The 20,406-nt window shown below is 34.4% G+C and overlaps 2 protein-coding genes across 2 annotated transcripts; one reads left to right on the top strand and one right to left on the bottom strand.

Moving 5' to 3' along the window:
- Nucleotides 1–1,283: 1,283 nt before the first annotated feature.
- On the top strand, nt 1,284–8,407 carry LOC114274614 (geraniol 8-hydroxylase). The gene is made up of 2 exons (XM_028216586.2): nt 1,284–2,402; nt 7,635–8,407. The coding sequence occupies exons 1-2, from the start codon at nt 1,515–1,517 to the stop codon at nt 8,238–8,240; spliced, it is 1,494 nt and encodes a 497-aa protein (XP_028072387.2). The 5' UTR covers nt 1,284–1,514; the 3' UTR covers nt 8,241–8,407.
- A 5,362-nt stretch (nt 8,408–13,769) lies between these two features.
- Nucleotides 13,770–18,032, bottom strand: LOC114274613 (GDSL esterase/lipase At2g23540). The gene is made up of 5 exons (XM_028216585.2): nt 17,635–18,032; nt 17,271–17,401; nt 15,700–15,948; nt 14,332–14,587; nt 13,770–14,210 (listed from the first exon to the last, which is right to left on the bottom strand). Exons 1-5 carry the CDS (start codon nt 18,017–18,019, stop codon nt 13,987–13,989), a joined length of 1,245 nt encoding a protein of 414 aa, XP_028072386.2. The 5' UTR covers nt 18,020–18,032; the 3' UTR covers nt 13,770–13,986.
- Between the last annotated feature and the right edge of the window lie 2,374 nt (nt 18,033–20,406).

Here is a 20,406-nt window from a genome sequence, read left to right as displayed (position 1 = left end):
TTTCTGATATAAAATAAACTAAATTGCAAAACTTATAAGACAAAATACATTTATATTTCATTGTAAATATAATTTTTGTAATTTTATTGCACTTTTTTAAAAGTATATTCTACCATAGTTTATTTATTACTTATAGATAAATTTTATTTTATTATTTAATTTGGAAATTAATTTTTAATTATTTATTTAAATCTGTGCATAGCACGAGTTTTATGGTTTATAAAATAATTTTAAAAAATTACACCCATGCTATGAGGATCCATTAAGCAAAGGTGAGTGAAAGAGAAGAATAAAAAAATGGCCCAATGTAAGATGCCGAAACCAGTGATTGTGAGAAGATCTAAAAGTTATGCTTAGTAGATAAATGATGATTTCAGGAAAGATAAGAGGATAAGGGTCACTAATAATTTATTTTGTCATTTTTATTTTGTTATTCAAATTTTTGATTAAAACAAAATTTGCTACATTGAGTTCCACAAAAAACTTATTATTATTATTACTATTATATGGCATACTAAAAAAAATGTAATTAGCAAAAAATAATTATTATTATTATTGAGTTTCACAAAATTTATAATATCATCTAATTTATAGCAAACTAAAATTATGAAACTCTTACAAAATAATAATGTATTTATATTTTATCATAGATATAGTTTTTGTTTCTAAAAATAAAAATTAAAAAGTGAAATTTTATAATTTATCATAATTTTTACTAATTACATTATGATTCATATTGTTATTTAGAACTTAAAACATAATATTAATGGTAGGAGAAAGAGGGGGGGAACAAAATTGTGAAAAAATAATTAAAATTTAATTAATTATATTTTTTTATTGTTTAATTTTAATTTTAAAATTAATTAATTATTATGCATAATACAAGTATTACGCTAGTACATGAAATTGTCGCCCCCTCCCCCCCGGTGAATCCAAGTTGTATACTTCATTTATTTATTATTTTAGTTTTTTCAACTCAGAAAAATGTCTAGAAGCAAAAGGTATGAATCATATATATATTTTTTTTGTTTTAATAGATACAAGTCTGAATCCAAATTATCTAGAAATAAAAGGTATGAATCACATTTTTTTTAGTCTAATATAGCTGTCACCAAACAAGTCTCCAAATTGGATACTTCATTTATTTACTGTTTTTTGTCAAAAAGCTTTTTCATAGTACAACGTAAGATAGCTTTTTTTATTATTATTATTATTTTTTTTTTATCGGCAAAATTCAATTATTAGTTGTTAAATTAACATTAATGAAAGTTTGTCTCTCTACCTTTACAAAGCACCAAACACTTTTATCATAATTCAACTTCCCTGTAAAAAGAGTTAAACCCATAATCCCTCCACTAAAATTAAATTTTTAAGAAAGTCATATTGACCAATTAATTAAATCTAATTGGTTATACAAGGATAGATAGCTTGTCATAGTACTATATAAGAGAGAGTTATACAAGGATAGATGAGCAAAAAAAAAATCCCAATCACCTAGGAAAACATTGGAGACAATGGATTTCTTGAGCTTGGTTTTGTATCTATTGTTAACCTTCACACTCCTCAGGGCCCTCCTTGCACTTGTAAGACCAACCAAACCCCAAAACCTCCCACCCGGACCAACCCCACTCCCCATCATAGGCAACCTTCTCAAACTAGGGTCCAAACCCCACAAATCCCTAGCTGAGCTAGCCAAGACCCATGGACCCATCATGACCCTAAAACTTGGCCACATTACCACTGTGGTCATTTCTTCATCAACCATAGCCAGAGAAGTCCTCCAAAAGCAAGACCTCGCATTCTCCACCCGATCCGTCCCCAACTCACTTTATGCCTACGACCATTACCAATATTCTGTGGTTTGGTTACCCATCTCCGAACGATGGCGAAGCCTTCGAAAAGTCATGAATTTGAATATTTTTGCGAGTAACAAACTTGATATTTACCAACATTTGAGGTGCCAGAAAATACAGGAACTCTTAACCAGCGTATATAAAAGTGGTCAGGAAGGCGTGGCAGTGGATATTGGACAAGCGGCTTTTAAGACTTCGTTAAATTTGTTATCGAATACAATTTTTTCAATGGATTTGGCCGATCCGAATGAGGATTGGGGTGAAGAGTTCAGGGATTTGGTGTTGAATATTATGGAGATGATAGGGAAGCCCAATTTGGTGGATTATTTTCCGGAGTTGGCTAAGATTGATCCACAGGGAATACGGCGTAGTATGAAGGGTAGTTTTGAGAAAGTGCTTCGACTCTTTGGTCGATTGATTGATGAACGTTTGGAGAAGAGGAGATTGGGCAAGACTCTGGGAAACGATGATTTGCTTGATGTGCTTCTTAATATCAGTGAAGAGAATGGTGATGAGTTTGACAGAACTCAAATCGAACGGTTGTGCTTGGTTTGTACCTTTTCTCCTCTAATTAGTTACTTCTTTGTTAATTTTCCCTCTTCTATAATGCACTTCCTAGCTATAATTAGTTCTTTTATTTGCACAAATCATTCACAGCATTAAACACATTTATTTATATATGTGTGAGACGCATAAAAATATAAGAGAAATTTTTGATATCTCGAATTGAGTTGTCTCGAATGCTTCAAATTTGTGTTCACCGGTCAGCCAGTCAGATGACCGAGTGAAACATTTGTCTACCGTAATTATCACCTTGTCGACCGCGACTGTCAACTCTTTAGCCGAACGACTAGCAAAATGAAATTCGAGTAATTTGAGACAAGCTCAAATTTGAGATACGTAGTATTGCTCAAAATATAAAATCCACCTTAAGTGAAAAAATTATTTCTAGTTCTATGATAGTTTGTATATCATTATATTTTTTTTTTTTTGTAAGTCAAACAAACATATGTACTATTAATATTAAGAGTAAATTATATTGATATCTTTAAGATTTAAAAAAAATGTAGTTAATCTTATAAATTTGATAAAATTATACTAAGTGTTTTTTGAAAGTTTTAGTTCATAATATATCACTTCTTTTTTCTTTTTCTTTTTTATCTTATGTATCTTTCTATTTTTATACCATTTACATTAGTTTTTGTCTATTTAATCTTATTAAAAAAGAAGTTAGTATAATTATGTTAAAATTATAAAAATTATTTTACTTTCTCCAAATTTCAAAAGAAATTAATATAATTTATCTTAATATTAAATAGTTCAGTGTTCAGAGTCTGGTTTATAATATATTTTTATTTTTTTTATAAATATTTTTTCACTTGACACCATGTAAAAAAAAAAAAAAAAAAAAAAAAAAAAAAGAAAAGGGAAAAAAAGCTGACGAGAGAAATGACGAATTTGTAGTGTTCGCTTTGCACATGTCAATACGGATATGTAGTGCACCTTAATACACATTTTAATTGTATCATCAAAGTATATTTTTAAAAATTAATAAATATTTAATATATAAAATTAAATTTTATTTTTATTATTTTGCGTCATATAACACTTAAAACACATTTTTAAATATCCTATTAAGATTCACTCAGTGCTCTCAGTGAAATTGTCAACCATCCACATGATTAGTGTCATATGTTAGCTAATTAGGTCACTGATTTAAGAGTTGTTTGGTAAATAATTGTTTTAGCAAAAAATAAAAAATTAAATTATTAAAAAATTCAAAAAAAATTAAAAATTTTAATTCATATAAAAAAAGTAAAAAAATTGGTCTCATTCATTCTATAAAGTCAAATATTCCTACTCATTCACTCAATTTTTTTGACACATTTTATAGTAAAAAGTTTTTTTTTTTAAAAAAAAAACATATATTAATCCTTTCATCTCATATTTTAATTAAAAAAAAAAACCCACTACAAAAACCAACTTTTCAAACGAAACCCTAATATTTTCTATATTTTGTTTCTCCAATGAAGCTGTTGAGGTCTTATTAAAATATTTTAAACATGTAATGAGTTAAAATATATATATAGTTAACCTTAGGCCTTTTTTAGGAACACGTTATTTTAGTAATTTTTTATTTTTTTAATTAAAATATGAGATAAAAAATTAATATGTTTGTAATAACTTTTTACTTTTTTATGAAAAAATGTGTAAAAAATAGGAAAAATAAAACTTTAATTTTTTGATATAAATTATAAATTTTTTAATTTTTTTAATAATTTTTTAACTTTTTAACTAAAATTGTTACATGCCAAACAAGATCGAAACCATTATACTTTTAAACTGTAGAAACATCTCGGCAAGAGACAAATGAGAGTTGGTTGAACCCAAGTCTGACGCACTCTGTACCTTTATTTTTAATTTTATTTATTTTGTTCTTTCTATATATATATTTAATCAGTAAAAATCAATTTCATTAATGCAAGATGTAAATCTGATCCGGCTCGGCCAATGTCGGGCCTTGTGGGTTCCTGTCAAAATTCGGGCCGAGCTGAGACACAGGCCAAAAAATTAAGCCTAAACCCAAGAGTATTCGGGCCTTGGGCTGGCCAGTGGGCTTGGGCCTGGCCTCAGGCTTAGGCCAGGCTTGGATGAGCCTAACCTTTTTTTTTTTTTTTAATTTTTTTTACCAAAATTTTATTATTTTCTATTAAAAAATACGCTGGGCTTTGGGCGTGCCGAGTGGGCTGGGCTTCAGGCGAGGCCCTAAATGAGCCTTGAGCGAGCCGATGGGTTAGGCCACAGGCCGAGCCCATGGGTCGAGCCGGGCTTTAGAACAATGGCCTAGGCCCATCTCAAGCCGCAGGCGGACTTCAGGCCACGGGCCGCGAGTCATTTTTACACCCAACACAGATTACGAGAAATATAAAAAAATTACTACAGCAATTGCTAATAGGCTATATACTCTCTCACTCTCTCGAAATGGATTTTATTCTTACCAAACATATACTTTAATTAACATCCCTTAGCACTTTCATTAAAATAAATACTTATTTTACGCAGGCAATTAACAAATACTTAACCCACCAAATAAATCTTACTTTTAGCATTTTTTTTTTTAACCATATAACCCTTTTTAACAAATATTTTTAACACACTATGGATGCTCTTACCTACAACAAAATGATAAGTTTTACTCAAAACTGGCTTTACCCTTAAGCCATCTAAGCAATTGCTTTAGGCCTTAAAAAAGGTCCCAAATTTTCTTTTGTTTTTTTTGTTATATTTTATTTATCATCTTATATATTAGCATTATATTAATCTAATGGATCTTATAACTTATATTTATTATCAATACAGAATACATGAGACAATAAATAAAATATATTAATAAAATATACTCATCAAAATATTGTTGGAAAAAGAACTTCATTTTTAAGAGGTCCAACGAAAAATATACTTATTTACCCTGAAGCCCAAAGAAAATATCTCATACCAAGGCCAACCAAAATATTTTTTTATCCGAAAGCCTATTAAGTGGCCCAAAAAAATGTTTTCATTGAGTAGAGACAGTTAATGGGGATTCTATTTGCACTTAAAAAAATCATTTAGTACGCCTAATTTTTTAATACATTCTACTAAATTATTTAGGTTATAATTTTTTTTTAATATGCCCTATGTTTTTTCACAAATTACCCTTCAAAATTAAAACTACCTATAATTTGTGATACACCCAAATAATATACAAATCAATTTAAAAAGAGTAATTTTATTGACACAACACTAACCCTAAATTACACTATTCTGAAAAACCCTTAGTCAAAAACAGTTAAGCACCGATTATATGTTTTGATAGTATGCAAGTGTATATATATATCTGGAACTTGATTACATATGTAAATATATGTCTGTTTATCTATGTATGGGTCTATACGTATTTGTATGTATAGCATTTATATATACAAATTAAAAGTGAGGAGTGTTTGGTTGAGGAGTTGATCACCACAGGCTAATCTTATATTTTTGTCAATAAAATGCTTCTTCTGTAGTTTGTTTGGTTGAATGTTTCTTCTGCTTATGAAGCTCATTTTGGGCCATGACAAGGAGAACGACAAAAGATTTTTAAATTTTTTTAAAGAACAAAGGATTGGTTGAATCCATCGTTCAATTTTATTTTTTATTTTTATTTTATTGATGTTAATAGTGAATTTTGGTGGGGTGAATTGGAGTTTTGGAGTGAGAAAGAAGATGAAGAGAAAATAATTGAAACTTGAAAAAAAAAAGATGAAGAGATTTGAATATAAAAAATATGTATAAGTGATTAGGGTATATGAGAAAGAAAATATATATTTTATTTTAAGATTTAATGTGTAGCCTTATTAGTAAATTTATATTAGGGTATAATAGCAACTCAAAATTTAAAATTTTATTTGGGCCTACTTAATAGTTTTTGGGGTGTGAATAGAAACTCCACAGTTAATCAGGAAGGCTATAAAAAATAAAAAAAATGTAAAAAAACTAATATTCACAAATGTAAAAAATAATATTCATAATATGAATCATTACTCGATATAATTGGCATGACATGATATGCTTGTTTGGAGAGGATTTATTATTATTATTATTATTATTATTATTATTATTATTATTTTCAACAACTCATGTCTATGTTGGCCCGTTATTGGCAATCAATTTGAAACCAGGCCTCTAAGGAAACAAGCCCGTGGGCTTACTTTCTCGCCTTATAAGGTTGCCCATGGCGTTGCCAATGGATCGACTTTTCCATTCTCAACGCCATGTTTGTTTGGGCGGACTGGATTAGCATTCTCATGACTAATAATCCTGGGATTACGAATCCGTTGGATTATGTATCCTATCTTAACTAAAAGTCAAGTTTAAAATAATTAATCCGTACTTCAATTGTTTAACCAAACATCGGATTAATAATTTTATTGGACTATTAGTCCAATCCCAAGCTCATGTCTACCCAAACAAACATGACCTTTTTGTAAACAGCCCATCTTTGATTTTTCACCTAAATTTGAAGATTTACAATGGCTGAAATATAATTTTCTCTTCAAAATTCCAAAATATCTTTGTTGGCGTTTAATTTTTGTCAAACTAATTTTTAATTTAAAAAAAAAATTGAGAAAATAATTTTTGAAAACTCAGCCGAACAGAGTCCTTTTCCGATTTGGCTAGGCTTTAGAAGGAATTAGTGTGCTGGTTCATTAGTTTACTCATCTCTTATTTGTATGGCTATGTTATGTGGTTGGTTTTTTGTTTGGTTAAAAGTCATTTCATTTTACTCTCTGTCTTATGATGACATGGTTCTAGCTAGGTTAATTGAGTTATTCTAAATCCTTCAAGCAGGGCAATAATTTGAGATCTCAAGTTGTCTCAAATTTAGTGAACTCTAGAAAATTAAGTTGGTCTTGTTATTTAAGAGTATCTGTTAGTTAATGTCATGACAATGCCAAATTTAAATTTGACATGTTATACTATCAAGATTTATAATATGATAATTTTGCTCCAATATTATTTATGTTATTTCTTTTATTTTTATGATAAAATGTTGATATGGAAAAATTATTTAGAAGTACCATCATAAGAAAGAGAGAAAAATTATTGTCAAATTTTTACAATACAATAGTTTAGGAATGTTAAAAATTTGACACAAGTGAAAATGAATATTTGAATTTTTGAGAGGTCTTGATCTATTTTGATTTTGATAAAAGTTATAGTAAACCACGTAAATACTCTAATAGAATTATTGTACAGGATCTATTTGATGCTGGGACAGATACAACTTCAAGTACAGTAGAGTGGGCAATGACCGAGCTACTATGCAATCCAGAAGTTCTAAAGAAGGCCAAAGTCGAACTTGAAAATGTTATCGGCAAAGGAAAATCAATAGAAGAATCAGATGTTGGACGCTTGCCTTACTTGCAAGCAATTGTGAAAGAAACCTTGAGGATACACCCACCGGCTCCATTCTTAATTCCTCGTGAAGTTAACACAGATGTTGAAGTCTCTGGCTACAAAATTCCCAAGGGGACAAAAGTTTTGGTAAATGCTTGGGCTATTAGTCGTGACCCGAACACATGGCCAAATGCTACCTCATTTATGCCCGAGAGGTTCTTGGACTCGGAAATTGATTTTCGTGGCCGGGACTTTGAGTTCATTCCCTTTGGTGCAGGGCGAAGAATTTGTCCAGGCTTGCCACTGGCGATAAGGATGATTCCCTTGATGTTGGGTTCGTTGATAAACTCGTTTGATTGGAAGCTTGAAAATGGAATTGCAGCAGAGGACTTAGACATGGAGGACAGATTTGGTATCACATTACAAAAGGATCAACCTCTTCGTGCTATCCCAATCATTGTGTGATGATAATACTATGTCTTTTTTTTGTGTTCAAATAAAGTCAGAAAAATTATGTGACAATTTTTCTGCCCCTCAAAATATATTGTTATGTTTTTCTTCGCTGAAAAATGATATTTTTCAACCGAGGAATGTGACGATGTTACGTATTAAGAAAAAAAATTAAGGAACAAGAATGTAAGTGTGGTAACGAGGGAGAGAAAAAGAGAGGAACTGAAAGTTGGTGTTATTGTATTATGTTTCAGTGTAATTACAAGAGAGCAAGCTCCCTCTCTTTATAGAGAGGAGAGGGAGACAATTAGCATTGGATGCCTGGAATTTACAGCTACACATGGAGCCTTTACAGATGCAAGGTTGCCTTTACAGATGCAAAGCTATAGCTATACATAGTGGGGGATATATTATATGTATATTATATGTTAACAGCCCCCCGCAAACTCAAGGAGGGTAGGCATCGACCAAGTTGAGTTTGGAAACAAGATCACGAAAGCGCCCAGGAGAATGAGCCTTGGTGAAGATATCAGCAGGTTGATCGGCAGAAGCAATTGGGAGAAGATGAACAGTACCACGTGTAACATGTTGTCGAATGAAATGGCAATCAATCTCAATATGCTTGGTGCGATCATGGAAAACATCATTGTGAGCAATCTGAATAGCACTCTGATTGTCACAATAAAGAGCGGTGGCGCCAGAAGAGGAAATACCCATATCAGTGAGGAGCCAGCGAAGCCAGAGAAGTTCCTGAGTAGTATCGGCAAGAGCTCGGTATTCAGCTTCGGTGCTAGAACGGGCAGTGAGGGATTGTTTTTTGCTACGCCAAGTAAGAAGAGAATCCCCTAAGAAGAAACAGAAGCCCGTGGTGGAGCGTCGATCCGTAGGAGGGACCTGTATCAAAATCATCAGAGAAGAGATCGATGGAAGGATTAGTAAACAGTACATTAGTGGAAAGTGCAGGTAAGTGAAACGAGGATAGGGAGGAAAACATTTGGTGCTCCCAAAAAACTACATGGCGGGAGATACGAAGACGTTTAGAGAGAGGGTCCCAACAGCGAAAGCCTTTATGTTCAATTCCATACCCAAGAAAGCAACAAAGACGAGAACGCGGTTCAAGCTTGGTGCGTTCATGAGATTGAAGGAGAACAAAGCAGGCAGAGCCAAAAACCCGAAGATTAGCATAGGGAGGGGGAGTGCCATGCAGACGTTCAAATGGAGTTTGATTATGGATGACAGGGGAAGGAGCACAATTGATAGTGTAGACAGCAGTGAGGGCAGCTTCCCCCCAAAAGTTTTCAGGGCAGGAAGAAGAAAGAAGGAGAGCGCGAGTAGTGTCAAGAATATGCCTATGTTTCCGTTCAGCACGGCCATTTTGCTGGGACGTGCCAGCACAGGAACGATGAGGCAGTGTACCATGACTCTGAAGAAAAGAAAGGAAATCTGAATCCCGATATTCCATAGCATTGTCGGAGCGAAAAAGTTTGATGGTTTTAGAAAATTGGGTGTGGATCATTTGGGCAAATCGATAATAAAGAGTTTTGAGGTCAGACCGAGTTTTCATGAGAAAAATCCAGGTAAACCGTGAAAAATCATCAATGAAAACAACAAAATAACGAGATCCCCCCATAGTAGTGGTAGGGGAAGGGCCCCAAATATCCGAATGTATAAGATCAAAAGGTGCACAGGAAATAGAAGTACTTTTATTGAATGATAAAGCAGGTTGTTTGGCAAGTTGACAGGGTATACAATCGAAAGTATCTGGAATTACATGACCCAATTGTCCACTAGAAACCAAAGACTTTAAGCGAGTAATAGAAATATGTCCTAAGCGACAATGCCAAAGCTGAAAAGGAGATAATGAGGAAGCAGAGGCAGGAGCAGCAATCTGAGGAGAGGCAGGAACATGAAGGTGAATGAGCTCATAGAGACGTCCATGCTTACGGCCGATCCCAATAGTCTGCCTCGTCTGAGGGTCCTGCACCAAACAATGAGTAGCAGAAAAGGTGACAGTTAGACCAAGTTCACATAATTGACCAATAGAGATAAGGTTTAAAGTGAGAGCAGGGATATGATAAACTTGAGGTAAAGTTAAGGAAGATGTGGAAACAGTACCAAGATGACGGACAGTCATGAGAGAACCATCAGCAGTTTGAATTGAGGGAATATGAGGAGAGGAAGAGATAGAAGAAAATATAGTTGAACAGGAGGTCATATGATTACAACAGGCAGAATCAAAATACCAAGAAGAGTTACCTGGAATTACAGACAAAGCAGTAGGAGGAGGTGTACCAGAAGGGGAGAGAAGGTGTTTGAACATGGCCTCGACATCTGTTGGAGAAAAGAGAGGGGTAGACGGAGCCGGAGACTCAGAAAAACCCTCGGCGGCAGCAGCGGCAGTGGCAGTGTGAGGAAACTGATTCCCAGGATGAGATTGGTTTCTGGAGCGATGAAAGCTCCCCCGAGAAGAACCACCGCGAGAAGAGTGGTTGTTGGAGGATGAGCGGGATGGATGGCGAAGACAATCCTGTTGCAGATGACCAGGACTAAGTTTGTTGCAATATCGGCAGGTTCTGACTGGGCAATTGACCAGGAGATGTGTGGAAGGAAGGCCCCGATTCTGACAGTAGAGACAGGCAGTGGTCCGCTGGGGGAATGATGGTTGGTACGGGGGAGTGGCAAGAACAGAGTCCACATGATGAGGTTGGAGAGTACCAAGACGAGTCTCTTCTGATAGCAACTCAGAAATAGCTTGTTCCAGAGTGGGCAAGGGATGGCGATGAAGAAGAGAGGCACGTACAGGCTCAAAAGATGAAGTGAGAGCCATAAGAAAGTGCACCAACCTTTGCTGATTACGATAAGCAGTAAATAAAACAGCATCTTCTTGGTGAGGCCAAGGTGGTTCAGAAAGAGCAAGCTGGTCCCAAACGGAGTACATTTGAGAGAGGAAGTCATTGATGGACTGACTAGATTCTTGGCGCATCCGATGAAGTTGGCTCTGAAGTTGATATTGATGAGCAAGACCCGTAGTCTGGTAGCGCTCTTTCAAAAAATCCCAGATATCTTTGGCAGGAGTGGTGACAGAGTCAAGCTGAAAGCGGCCAAACTGAAGACTGATAGAGGTAACAGACGTATTCCGAAACCAGGTAATGATTTGGTAATTCTTACTGTCCCATTCCTCAAGGCGATCTTCATATGTAGGAGTAGCAGGGGAAATAGTGGTTTCAGCAGTGTCTTTGACCGGTTGGGTGATGTCCCCGGTGATAATTCGCCAGAGCTTCTTTCCTTTGAGGAAGGAAGACATGGCTTGGGCCCATAGAACATAGTTGGAACCATCCAAAATAACGGAAATAGGATGGGAGGCATCAGGACGATCCATAATAATAGTTGAGGAGGTCTAAATGGATAGGGAGAGACCTGTAGGAGCAAAATTAGGTAAAACAGAGTGTACCAGTGAGTCCGGAAGGTCGAAAATAGCTAGGAAAGGTGGGCTGTGCAAGGATGATGTCAGCAGGGTGGAAAATGAGGTCAGCGGCGCACGTTAGCAGGAAGGGCGTGCGGCGCACGGTAGCAGAGGGGACTGGCAGCGTATGTTAGCAGAATGGCGCACGCGGGTGCACAATAGCGGAACGGCGCACACGCGGCTCACGGTAGTCGAACGGCGCACGCTGGTGCACGGTAGCAGGTACGGCGCACGACAGGGCAGGATGGAAGGCGCGTGGCAGCGCGTGTGAGAGTGGCAACGGAAGCAGAGACGCGCCGAGAGAAGAAGCGGCGCGTGAGAGCGCGTGAAGGCTTGTTTGGTGATGGGCTTGGTGCCGTTGGGATCGTAGGGAAATTCCGAGCTGTTTGGTATAGTCCACTGTGTACGGAACTAAGACCTAAAATTGAGGGATGCCAGAATTGTGTTTCTAAGCTCTGATACCATGTAAGTGTGGTAACGAGGGAGAGAAAAAGAGAGGAACTGAAAGTTGGTGTTATTGTATTATGTTTCAGTGTAATTACAAGAGAGCAAGCTCCCTCTCTTTATAGAGAGGAGAGGGAGACAATTAGCATTGGATGCCTGGAATTTACAGCTACACATGGAGCCTTTACAGATGCAAGGTTGCCTTTACAGATGCAAAGCTATAGCTATACATAGTGGGGGATATATTATATGTATATTATATGTTAACAAAGAAAAATGTAGTCTAAAAAGTGATCAGAAAATGAAGTATATGCATTATATATTTAAACTAAATGTCATGTGGGTTATACTAAAAGTAAATACGGTCTATATTTCATTTTCTAGCTACTTCTAGCCTATTCGGCCAACTCTGTGTAGTTTTGAAAAGTATTAATTTAGAATAATGTTATATGTACCAATTGATATACTAAACAAATGATGTGGCATAATTTTAAAAGTTTTGGATTTTTTTAATTTATATAATAGGTAGAGTCATAATTTTGAAATGGAAATACTATAGCATATGTTGGTACACTAATTGGTATAACAATTGATACATATAGTATCACCAATTAATTTATTTGAAAGCAAATATTGTTTTAATGTTTAAAAGCCCTATTGCATGGGATCATCAGGTGTGTTGATTTTTTAAAAAATAAATTGTAAACTCCAAAATTAAAAAAAAAAAAAATGGAGATCTTTATTATATTTGTGTACTAAAGAAGATCAGCTCTCGGTATGATAAGAAATTTATTTTGTGATGAAAACCAACTCCCTCTTTCTCTTTTTTTTTCATTAAAAAAAAAAAAGAAAAGATTCATTAATAAAGGAAAATATTAACAAGGGCCGCGACTAGCAAAGATGGCCTTAGCAAGAGTATGGGCTTTGTAAGCTACCTGCTTTTGCCTGGGTTTTGAATTCTTTGCACGACTGTCCCATTGTTTGGCCCTGTTTGGTAGGGTTTATCTCTAACTTATTTTAATTTTTAACTTAATTTAAGTTATTTTGATGTGTTTAGTTTAACTTAACAATAGAGCTTATAACTTTTTGTAAGTTAAAAATCAACTTATTCTTTAAGTGGGGAAGGAGAAACTTAATTTATAAGTAAAAAATCAGCTTATGTTCACAGTTATAAACTATAAGCTGTTAAGATATAAGGTATAATTACTTTTCCACAGCTCTACCAAACGGGGCCTTTGTCCCCTCCTTCTAATGTCATGATAGTATAATTCGAATTCAATGTACTTTATTTATTTTTTTAGTCATAAAATTAAGTTTTTTTGAGAATCTCAAGCCAAATGCTTAGAGGCCATTGGATGTTACAATTTTACTAAATATTTCACACAAACTTTTAATGCCTTCAGCTAAGTTTTTTTTTTAAAAAATTAAAATTAAAAACAAAATAACACTAGGAACACTGATGGTGTGTTTGGTTGAGGGATTTGGAGAGGAAATTGGAAAGGGAAAGGAAAAAGGTATGTAAAACTAGGTGAAATGTAAGTATATTTTATTTACATTTCACTTAACTTTTTCTTTTCTCTTTCCAAATCCCTCCTCAAATCCCCCAACCAAACACAGCGTGACACTTCCATTAACAATTTTACTAACACACTTTCAATCTTTATTATTATACTCGCTGTAAGAAGTTGAAAACTTGAAACATATATTGCTGTTAATCGTTAAATAAATCCACATTCAATGAAGCCTTGATTATTGAAGTACATTCACTAATATCCTGCATTCAACATAAATTCTTCAAAGGAGGAGGGGGCAAACTGCAGACCGGCACACAACTTCGAAGAAAATTACAATATCTCAGAGATCTCGGAGTTGTCGAATGTTCATCGGAGACACGTATTTGTGGTCTCCTCCGATAAGTTGTTTCGCAATGATAACGTTGGCAGCTTCACTGGGATGGTAAGGATCCCAGAACACGTGCTTGTCGCGGTCGGAGCACATGCTCGATTGTGGTCCGCATGGAACTATCCCAGCAAATTGGCCTCCATTTCCACAACATGCCTTACTTGCTGTTGTGAATCCTGCACAGTTTCAATAATATTGCACATAGTTTGGTAAAGAAAAATACTCATACACGTTTCAATAATGTTGTGAATCCTGCACACTTTCAATAATATTGCTCTATGTTAGTAAAATACTCACCATATTTGGCATAGTTTTTTATGAGTTCCATAACTAGATCATACACGTTTGCATGAACAAATGTGGCTCCAGGGAGGTTGTCATTTAGCTCAGCTAGTAGATCCTTTAATCGAGCATTGTACTGAAGAGCCAGCTTATTAGGCAATTCAACGCACTCATCTTCATTTAGTTGATTGATTGTCTTCTGATAGGGAATGCAACCAATTGGTCCAACATTTCCCACTATAAACTTCCTCGCATCTAATTTATATAGTCTCTGTCATCAACATAAATATGTCACAAAATTAACTATAAGATAAGATATGTGTAACAAGTCACAGGTAGGGATGGCAACGGCAGGGCGGGCATCGGTCGGATGATGGTTATTTTATAATTTAAAAATTATGACATTAATAAAAGAAAAATGCAAAAAATAGCCCTAAGAGCTGCTGTTACTGTTAAAAAATATGTAAAAAGTATATTAAAGTTTATAAAAATGTTTTGAAATATGTGAAAAATGCATTAAAACTATAAAATTTTTGACCTGTTGTGGCCCTTATTGATAGTCCTTAGGGCAGTCATTAACAAGACCCTTGATAAAAATAAAATATGATATAATATATTAGGACAAGACATGAATGAGTTAACTTTGTAATTTTAGAAAAGAGGGTATTAATAAAAGTGAAAGATGATATAGTAGATTATCAATAATGAGTGATAAGTGATGAGAGTTCAAAGAATAAGATGAGAGACAAAAAAAAAAAAAAAAAAAAAGTAAAATGAGTGTCGTGTTATTATGTTAGCATTTTATCCTTATTATATTTATAAAATAAATTTAATTTATACATATTAACAGATTTACTAAATATAAGTGGGCTTAGGACTGCCGGAAGCAAGGTGGAAGATGTCAATCTAGATCAGAATAAGAAAAATTGTCTTCCCAGATTATGAGTTTTTTTTGTCTAAATTTCTCTATATTTCTGTCTTAATGCACTTCCAGTTATAAGATCGTGTTTCAAAATTCTAATATCATATTTTGCTCATTTAATCTTATGACTAGAAGGCCATGTTTGTTTGGACGGACTGGATTAGCATTCCTATGACTAATAGTCCTAGGACTACAAATCCGTTGGATTATGTATCCTATCTTAGCTAATAGTCAAGTTTAAAATAATTAGTCTGTATTTCAATTGTTTAACCAAACATCGGATTAATAATTTTATTGGACTATTAGTCCAATCCCAATCTCATGTCCACCCAAACAAACATGACCGAAGTGTATTGAAATAGCGAGACAAAATTTAGGAATAGAAGATTCCTGTCTGTGTTTAGAGTCAATAATATCACTTGTGAAATGCAATTCTAGTATTTGGAAATATATATATGTACCGTAAGTTGGTCCCTGAGATGGCTGATAAGATCATCAACGAAAGCATCAGGAGTTTGGGAGATCCTAGCCCCAATTGAGAGGACTGGAAGTAGATAATTGTTGAGAAAATCATTTGAACCTATTGTGATTGAGAATATTGATTTCTTCGTAATGTAGTCTCTTGCCTGTGATTTACTCATCAATTGGTCTATCTGTTTTCTAGTAATGTTGAAATAATCAACCTGTATGTCCATTGATAGCCTATTAACCTGCATATAACAAATTGCTCACCAAAATGAGTCCACCTTCTGTAAATAACCTAACATCTAAGCCAACATCGATCAAAATTGATACACAAATCGATTTTATTACGATTAATGGTACGCATAAACAGATTTTTTTTTGTTATCATAATTACTTACCACTAGACACGAAAACAATGGAATTCACATTCATAAATATACGTAAAATTCATATCTATAACATACAAGAATTTTAAGATCCAAATTTTTTTGTCCCCAAAAGTAAATTTTGTGTTGCAAAATATATTTGGAAATCAATTCCTATCATCGCGAGCATAATCATTAAAAGATTGTCTCGAAAAGTCAAAAAAATGAGCTTTTATTGACAATTTAGAAAACTTCACTAATAAATGCACGACAAAATAACTTGATCCCAAAAAGGTTTATTTTTTGAGAAAAAATATAATAATTCATCACTAAATATCTAATTTCGTCATTAAAAATAAATTAATGACATTTTTTACGACAAAAATTTTTTGTTCCTAAAGAGTGATTGTCTCTACAGTTTTATCTCTAAAATTATAATTTGTTGTAATGTTTTCATATCTAATTATAAAAAAATTATACTAAAAAATATTATTTACGTATAGAATTTTTATGTTATCCTTGGTTTGGTTTGTTGGTTCACTTTAGTATTGGATTTATCATGGGGGAGATTATTTATGAAAAAAATTAATTTAATTTAATAATTGTAATCACATAATTTCTATTTTTGAAATCATATTTATTATTTATTTTCTTTAAAAAAAATACATATGATAAAATTATGTAATTATAATTATTTAATCAACTTAATTTTTTTTAAGTAGATGATCTGCATATATGGAGGTAAAATGTCCTCTCGGATCATTAAAACTGGCCCAGGCCCTGTTGTGGGCTCAAAAAACTGGACTGGATCCCCCAGTCCCAATTGCCAAGAAGTTGCACCCTCTGTTTTCTATTTTTGTGTACTCTTTCTCGTAGTGTTGGATTATTTTACATATTTAATTATTTAATTTAATATAAATTCTCATGATATTAACAAATAATCTCTTACGTATTGGTAAAAAAATAATTAATAATAATTTGAGCACTTTTCAAGCTATTCAAGACAAAAAAATTAAACTCAATTTTCAAGCTTAGTGATGTGATAATCAATTAGGAAATTAATGATAACATTTTCTCTTATTTTGTCTCTAATTATCAATCAATTATATCACTTACATATCATTAGATTTAGAAAACGAATTTAAAAAATGGACTTATATATCATTTTTCAATTCATAAAGGAGGTTAATTTGAGCACTTACAAATATTCTTCCAGTGGCATTCATAATTCCACCACCACCAGATGCATAATTGACTCCATGTAATATAACTTGTCCAGATGAATTTGGAGCCAGAAAAGGCACTGCATAGTGTGGTTGTCCTAATTCCTCTCCTGAGAAACAAAAAAACACATTAAAAACACTCCAAAACAATGGGCATGCACAAAATAAAGAACATGTTTAGGCATAGCATGCATGGATGATAGATATGAAAAACTCTAGATGCACAGAAAGTTTCAAACACATAATACATACACATGCAAATATATTTTTATCTCACATCTGTGCATTATGTGTTTAGAACTTTCTGTGCACATATCACAGCTAGAGAGATATATGATCTTACCAACAATGTCTCCGATGGTCCTCCCATTGGTGTATCGCCCGGTCGGATTTCCTCCTGTAGGCTTAAAATCGATCCCATTTGGAGGAATATTAGCTTTAGACAATGTCGAAAGGAAGTTATTGTTCCCTGCATCAACCAACGAATCGCCGAAGACAAATGAAGCTCCTAAACCTGGATTATCATCACCATTTGCAAATAAGCTGAAGTTGATGCAAAGAATAACCAAAGCCACAATGAAGTTGTTCATTGCCATGGCTTTTGGAGGACACACTGGATATGAAACACCTAAGTGCCAAGTGTATATGTAATGCAATTCATGGCTAGAGAGTAGAAGAAAGAAGCCATGGGAGGAAACTTGTGGGATTATTTTATTGGAGTGTTGCATTTTGGTTTGACTATATTTAGTGAAGGATGGTAATATTAGATGGTGATGAATTTCAAGAGGTGGTTCATCAATATTTTGTGTGTTTGTCTCAACTTAATATGGACTTGGAGTGGTTTCTTTTGGAGGAAGCTAAGTCTTCCACTTGATGTCAAATACAATGAATTATAGGCCTTTGATTAATATATTCTAGTGAGGACTTTAAGTGTTGTTTGGTTTAGGGAGTTGAGACGCTTTGCAATTGGAAAGTTACACTCTCCAATCTCTGGTTTGCAGACTAGTCTGTGCTTCTGGTTTGGGCCCAAGGGCTCATCACATTATATCAAAATAAGGAGTAAAAATTCAGTATAAGGTTTTAAAGACAATTTAGGGACTACGAAATTTACGAATAAAATATTTTAATTTTTAATCTTTTTAACGATAAAATTAGAAAAATTTCCCCTTCTGGAGAAGTACTATTAGCCGAGTTAGGTTTGGACCAAACTTAGAAAATATACAATATTTTGTCTAACTCAATCCAATATCATAATTAGAAATGGCATCCTAATCATGTTCAATAAACAAAATAAATATTATAAAATTAAAAATCGACAACTTTTTAATCGGGTTAGCAAAAATACATAGTAATTATAAAATTTATTTATTACGCCCATGATAAAATCTTTTTAGATGTATTTTTTCTCTAAAGTATATTTTTTATTCAAACAAAAATTAAAATAAATAAATAATACATGTACTATTTTGCAGCCTAACCAGTCCAATTTGAATAGAACCCGAGAGAGAGAGAGAGAGAGAGAGAGAGAGAACAATGGTGTCTGTGTCTGAGAAACCCAGAAACCCCTGCAAACCGTAACAACCACCAAATTGAAGAAAATGGCAGAACCCAGGTGAATGAGACAAGGAAGGTTTCAGGATACGAGTAATTAAGAGAAGATAGGATCAAATCGAGCCTTGAGAAAAGATAGGAAATTTGAAAAATAATATAATGTGCACTCCCAAAAATGTATACTTCAATTACGATTTTGTAGTGCATATTATGATTTTTCACAGTATTGTATTGAATGATTATATTGAATCAATATCCTATACAATAGAAGGCCTGTATAAAAAAAAAATTATAGTAATCGAAGACACAGAGAAGAACTTACAAAAAAATAGTGATGGCTCTCTCTCTCTCTAACTCTCTACTCTCTGAAGGTAGTAGCGGTCATCTCGAAGGAAAATCATACGAGGAAGAGGACCACCTGCAGCATAGCACTAAGAAGGTTAAAGAAACTATTGTCGGCGATGATTGTTAAAATTGATGTATTATTGATTGATGTGTTGATGTTTCTGTATTGTATGTTATGTATCTTTACAAGAGAAATCAACTCTCTCTTTATAGAGAGAAGAAATAACATTGGATACCAAGTGATGATTGAAATCACCGAAAGAATAAAGTGAAAAGAGAAAGTTATACAATTAGCAATATTATATTAACAGCCCCCCTCAAACTCAAGGAGGATAGGTACTAGCCAACTTGAGTTTGAAGAGAGTAACAAAACAGGAAAGTAAACTGATAAATAAAACAGGATAGGAGACACGGTATGGTCGTGTCAGACCGTTGTAGCAGACAGTTTACGGGGTCATGTCGGACCGTTGTAGCAGCTGACCGGAATCAATGTCGGGACAGTTTATGGGGTCATGTCGGACCGTTGTAACAGACACTGTGTGGTCGTGTCAGATCGATGTAGAAGACAGTTTATGGGGTCATGTCGGACCGATGTAGCAGACACTGTGTGGTCGTGTCAGACCGATGTAGAAGACAGTTTATGGGGTCATGTCGGACCGTTGGAGAAGACAGTTTATGGGGTCATGTCGGACCGTTGTAGAAGACAGTTTATGGGGTCATGTCGGACCGTTGTAGCAGATTGTGGTGGTGCACCAAGGGGGCGACTTAGGGAGTGCGCCATGAGGTGGCTTGAACATGATACTGTGTATAACCCCCCCTCAAACTCAAATAGGTGTGAAGATAGAAACCTATTTGAGGTTGAAACAAAGGGATTGATAAAGCTGACTGGTGTAGAAGACACTGTATGAGTGTGTAGATAGGCTGCCCAAAAGATATACATGGATGTAGATATCGAGCCCTCAAAAGACGTGCCCTCAAAAGGTGTGCCCGCACCCTCAAAAGGCGTGTCATCAAAAGGCGTGCCCGAATGCATCAAAAGGCGTGCCATGAAAAGGCGTGCCAGTTTGTCGGCGAGAAGAGGCGCGCGATGCGCGTGGCTGCCTCGGCTATTTAACCAAGACAGAGCTGAGGCAGAGGCGAAGACAAACAATTGGCGAAAATCCTCTGAAAAACTCTTCGTTTTGCTGAGAAGGTTTTGCTGAGAAGATACTCTGTAACA

The sequence above is a fragment of the Camellia sinensis genome, chromosome 4 (assembly GCF_055761805.1).
Source record: "Camellia sinensis isolate YWXY chromosome 4, ASM5576180v1, whole genome shotgun sequence".
Classification (NCBI taxonomy): Eukaryota; Viridiplantae; Streptophyta; class Magnoliopsida; order Ericales; family Theaceae; genus Camellia; species Camellia sinensis.
Note: the sequence above shows the minus strand (reverse complement) of the source record. Positions and strands in the feature narration are given on the sequence as shown.

Coding starts and splice junctions, on each gene's coding strand:
- LOC114274614 (XM_028216586.2), top strand. CDS start 1,515: ATGGATTTCTTGAGCTTGGTTTTGTATCTATTGTTAACCTTCACACTC. Junction 2,403..7,634: donor AAATCGAACGGTTGTGCTTG/GTTTGTACCTTT, acceptor ATTATTGTACAG/GATCTATTTGATGCTGGGAC.
- LOC114274613 (XM_028216585.2), bottom strand. CDS start 18,019: ATGCAACACTCCAATAAAATAATCCCACAAGTTTCCTCCCATGGCTTC. Junction 14,588..15,699: donor ATCTCAGGGACCAACTTACG/GTACATATATAT, acceptor TGTTGATGACAG/AGACTATATAAATTAGATGC. Junction 14,211..14,331: donor AAAAAACTATGCCAAATATG/GTGAGTATTTTA, acceptor GAAACTGTGCAG/GATTCACAACAGCAAGTAAG.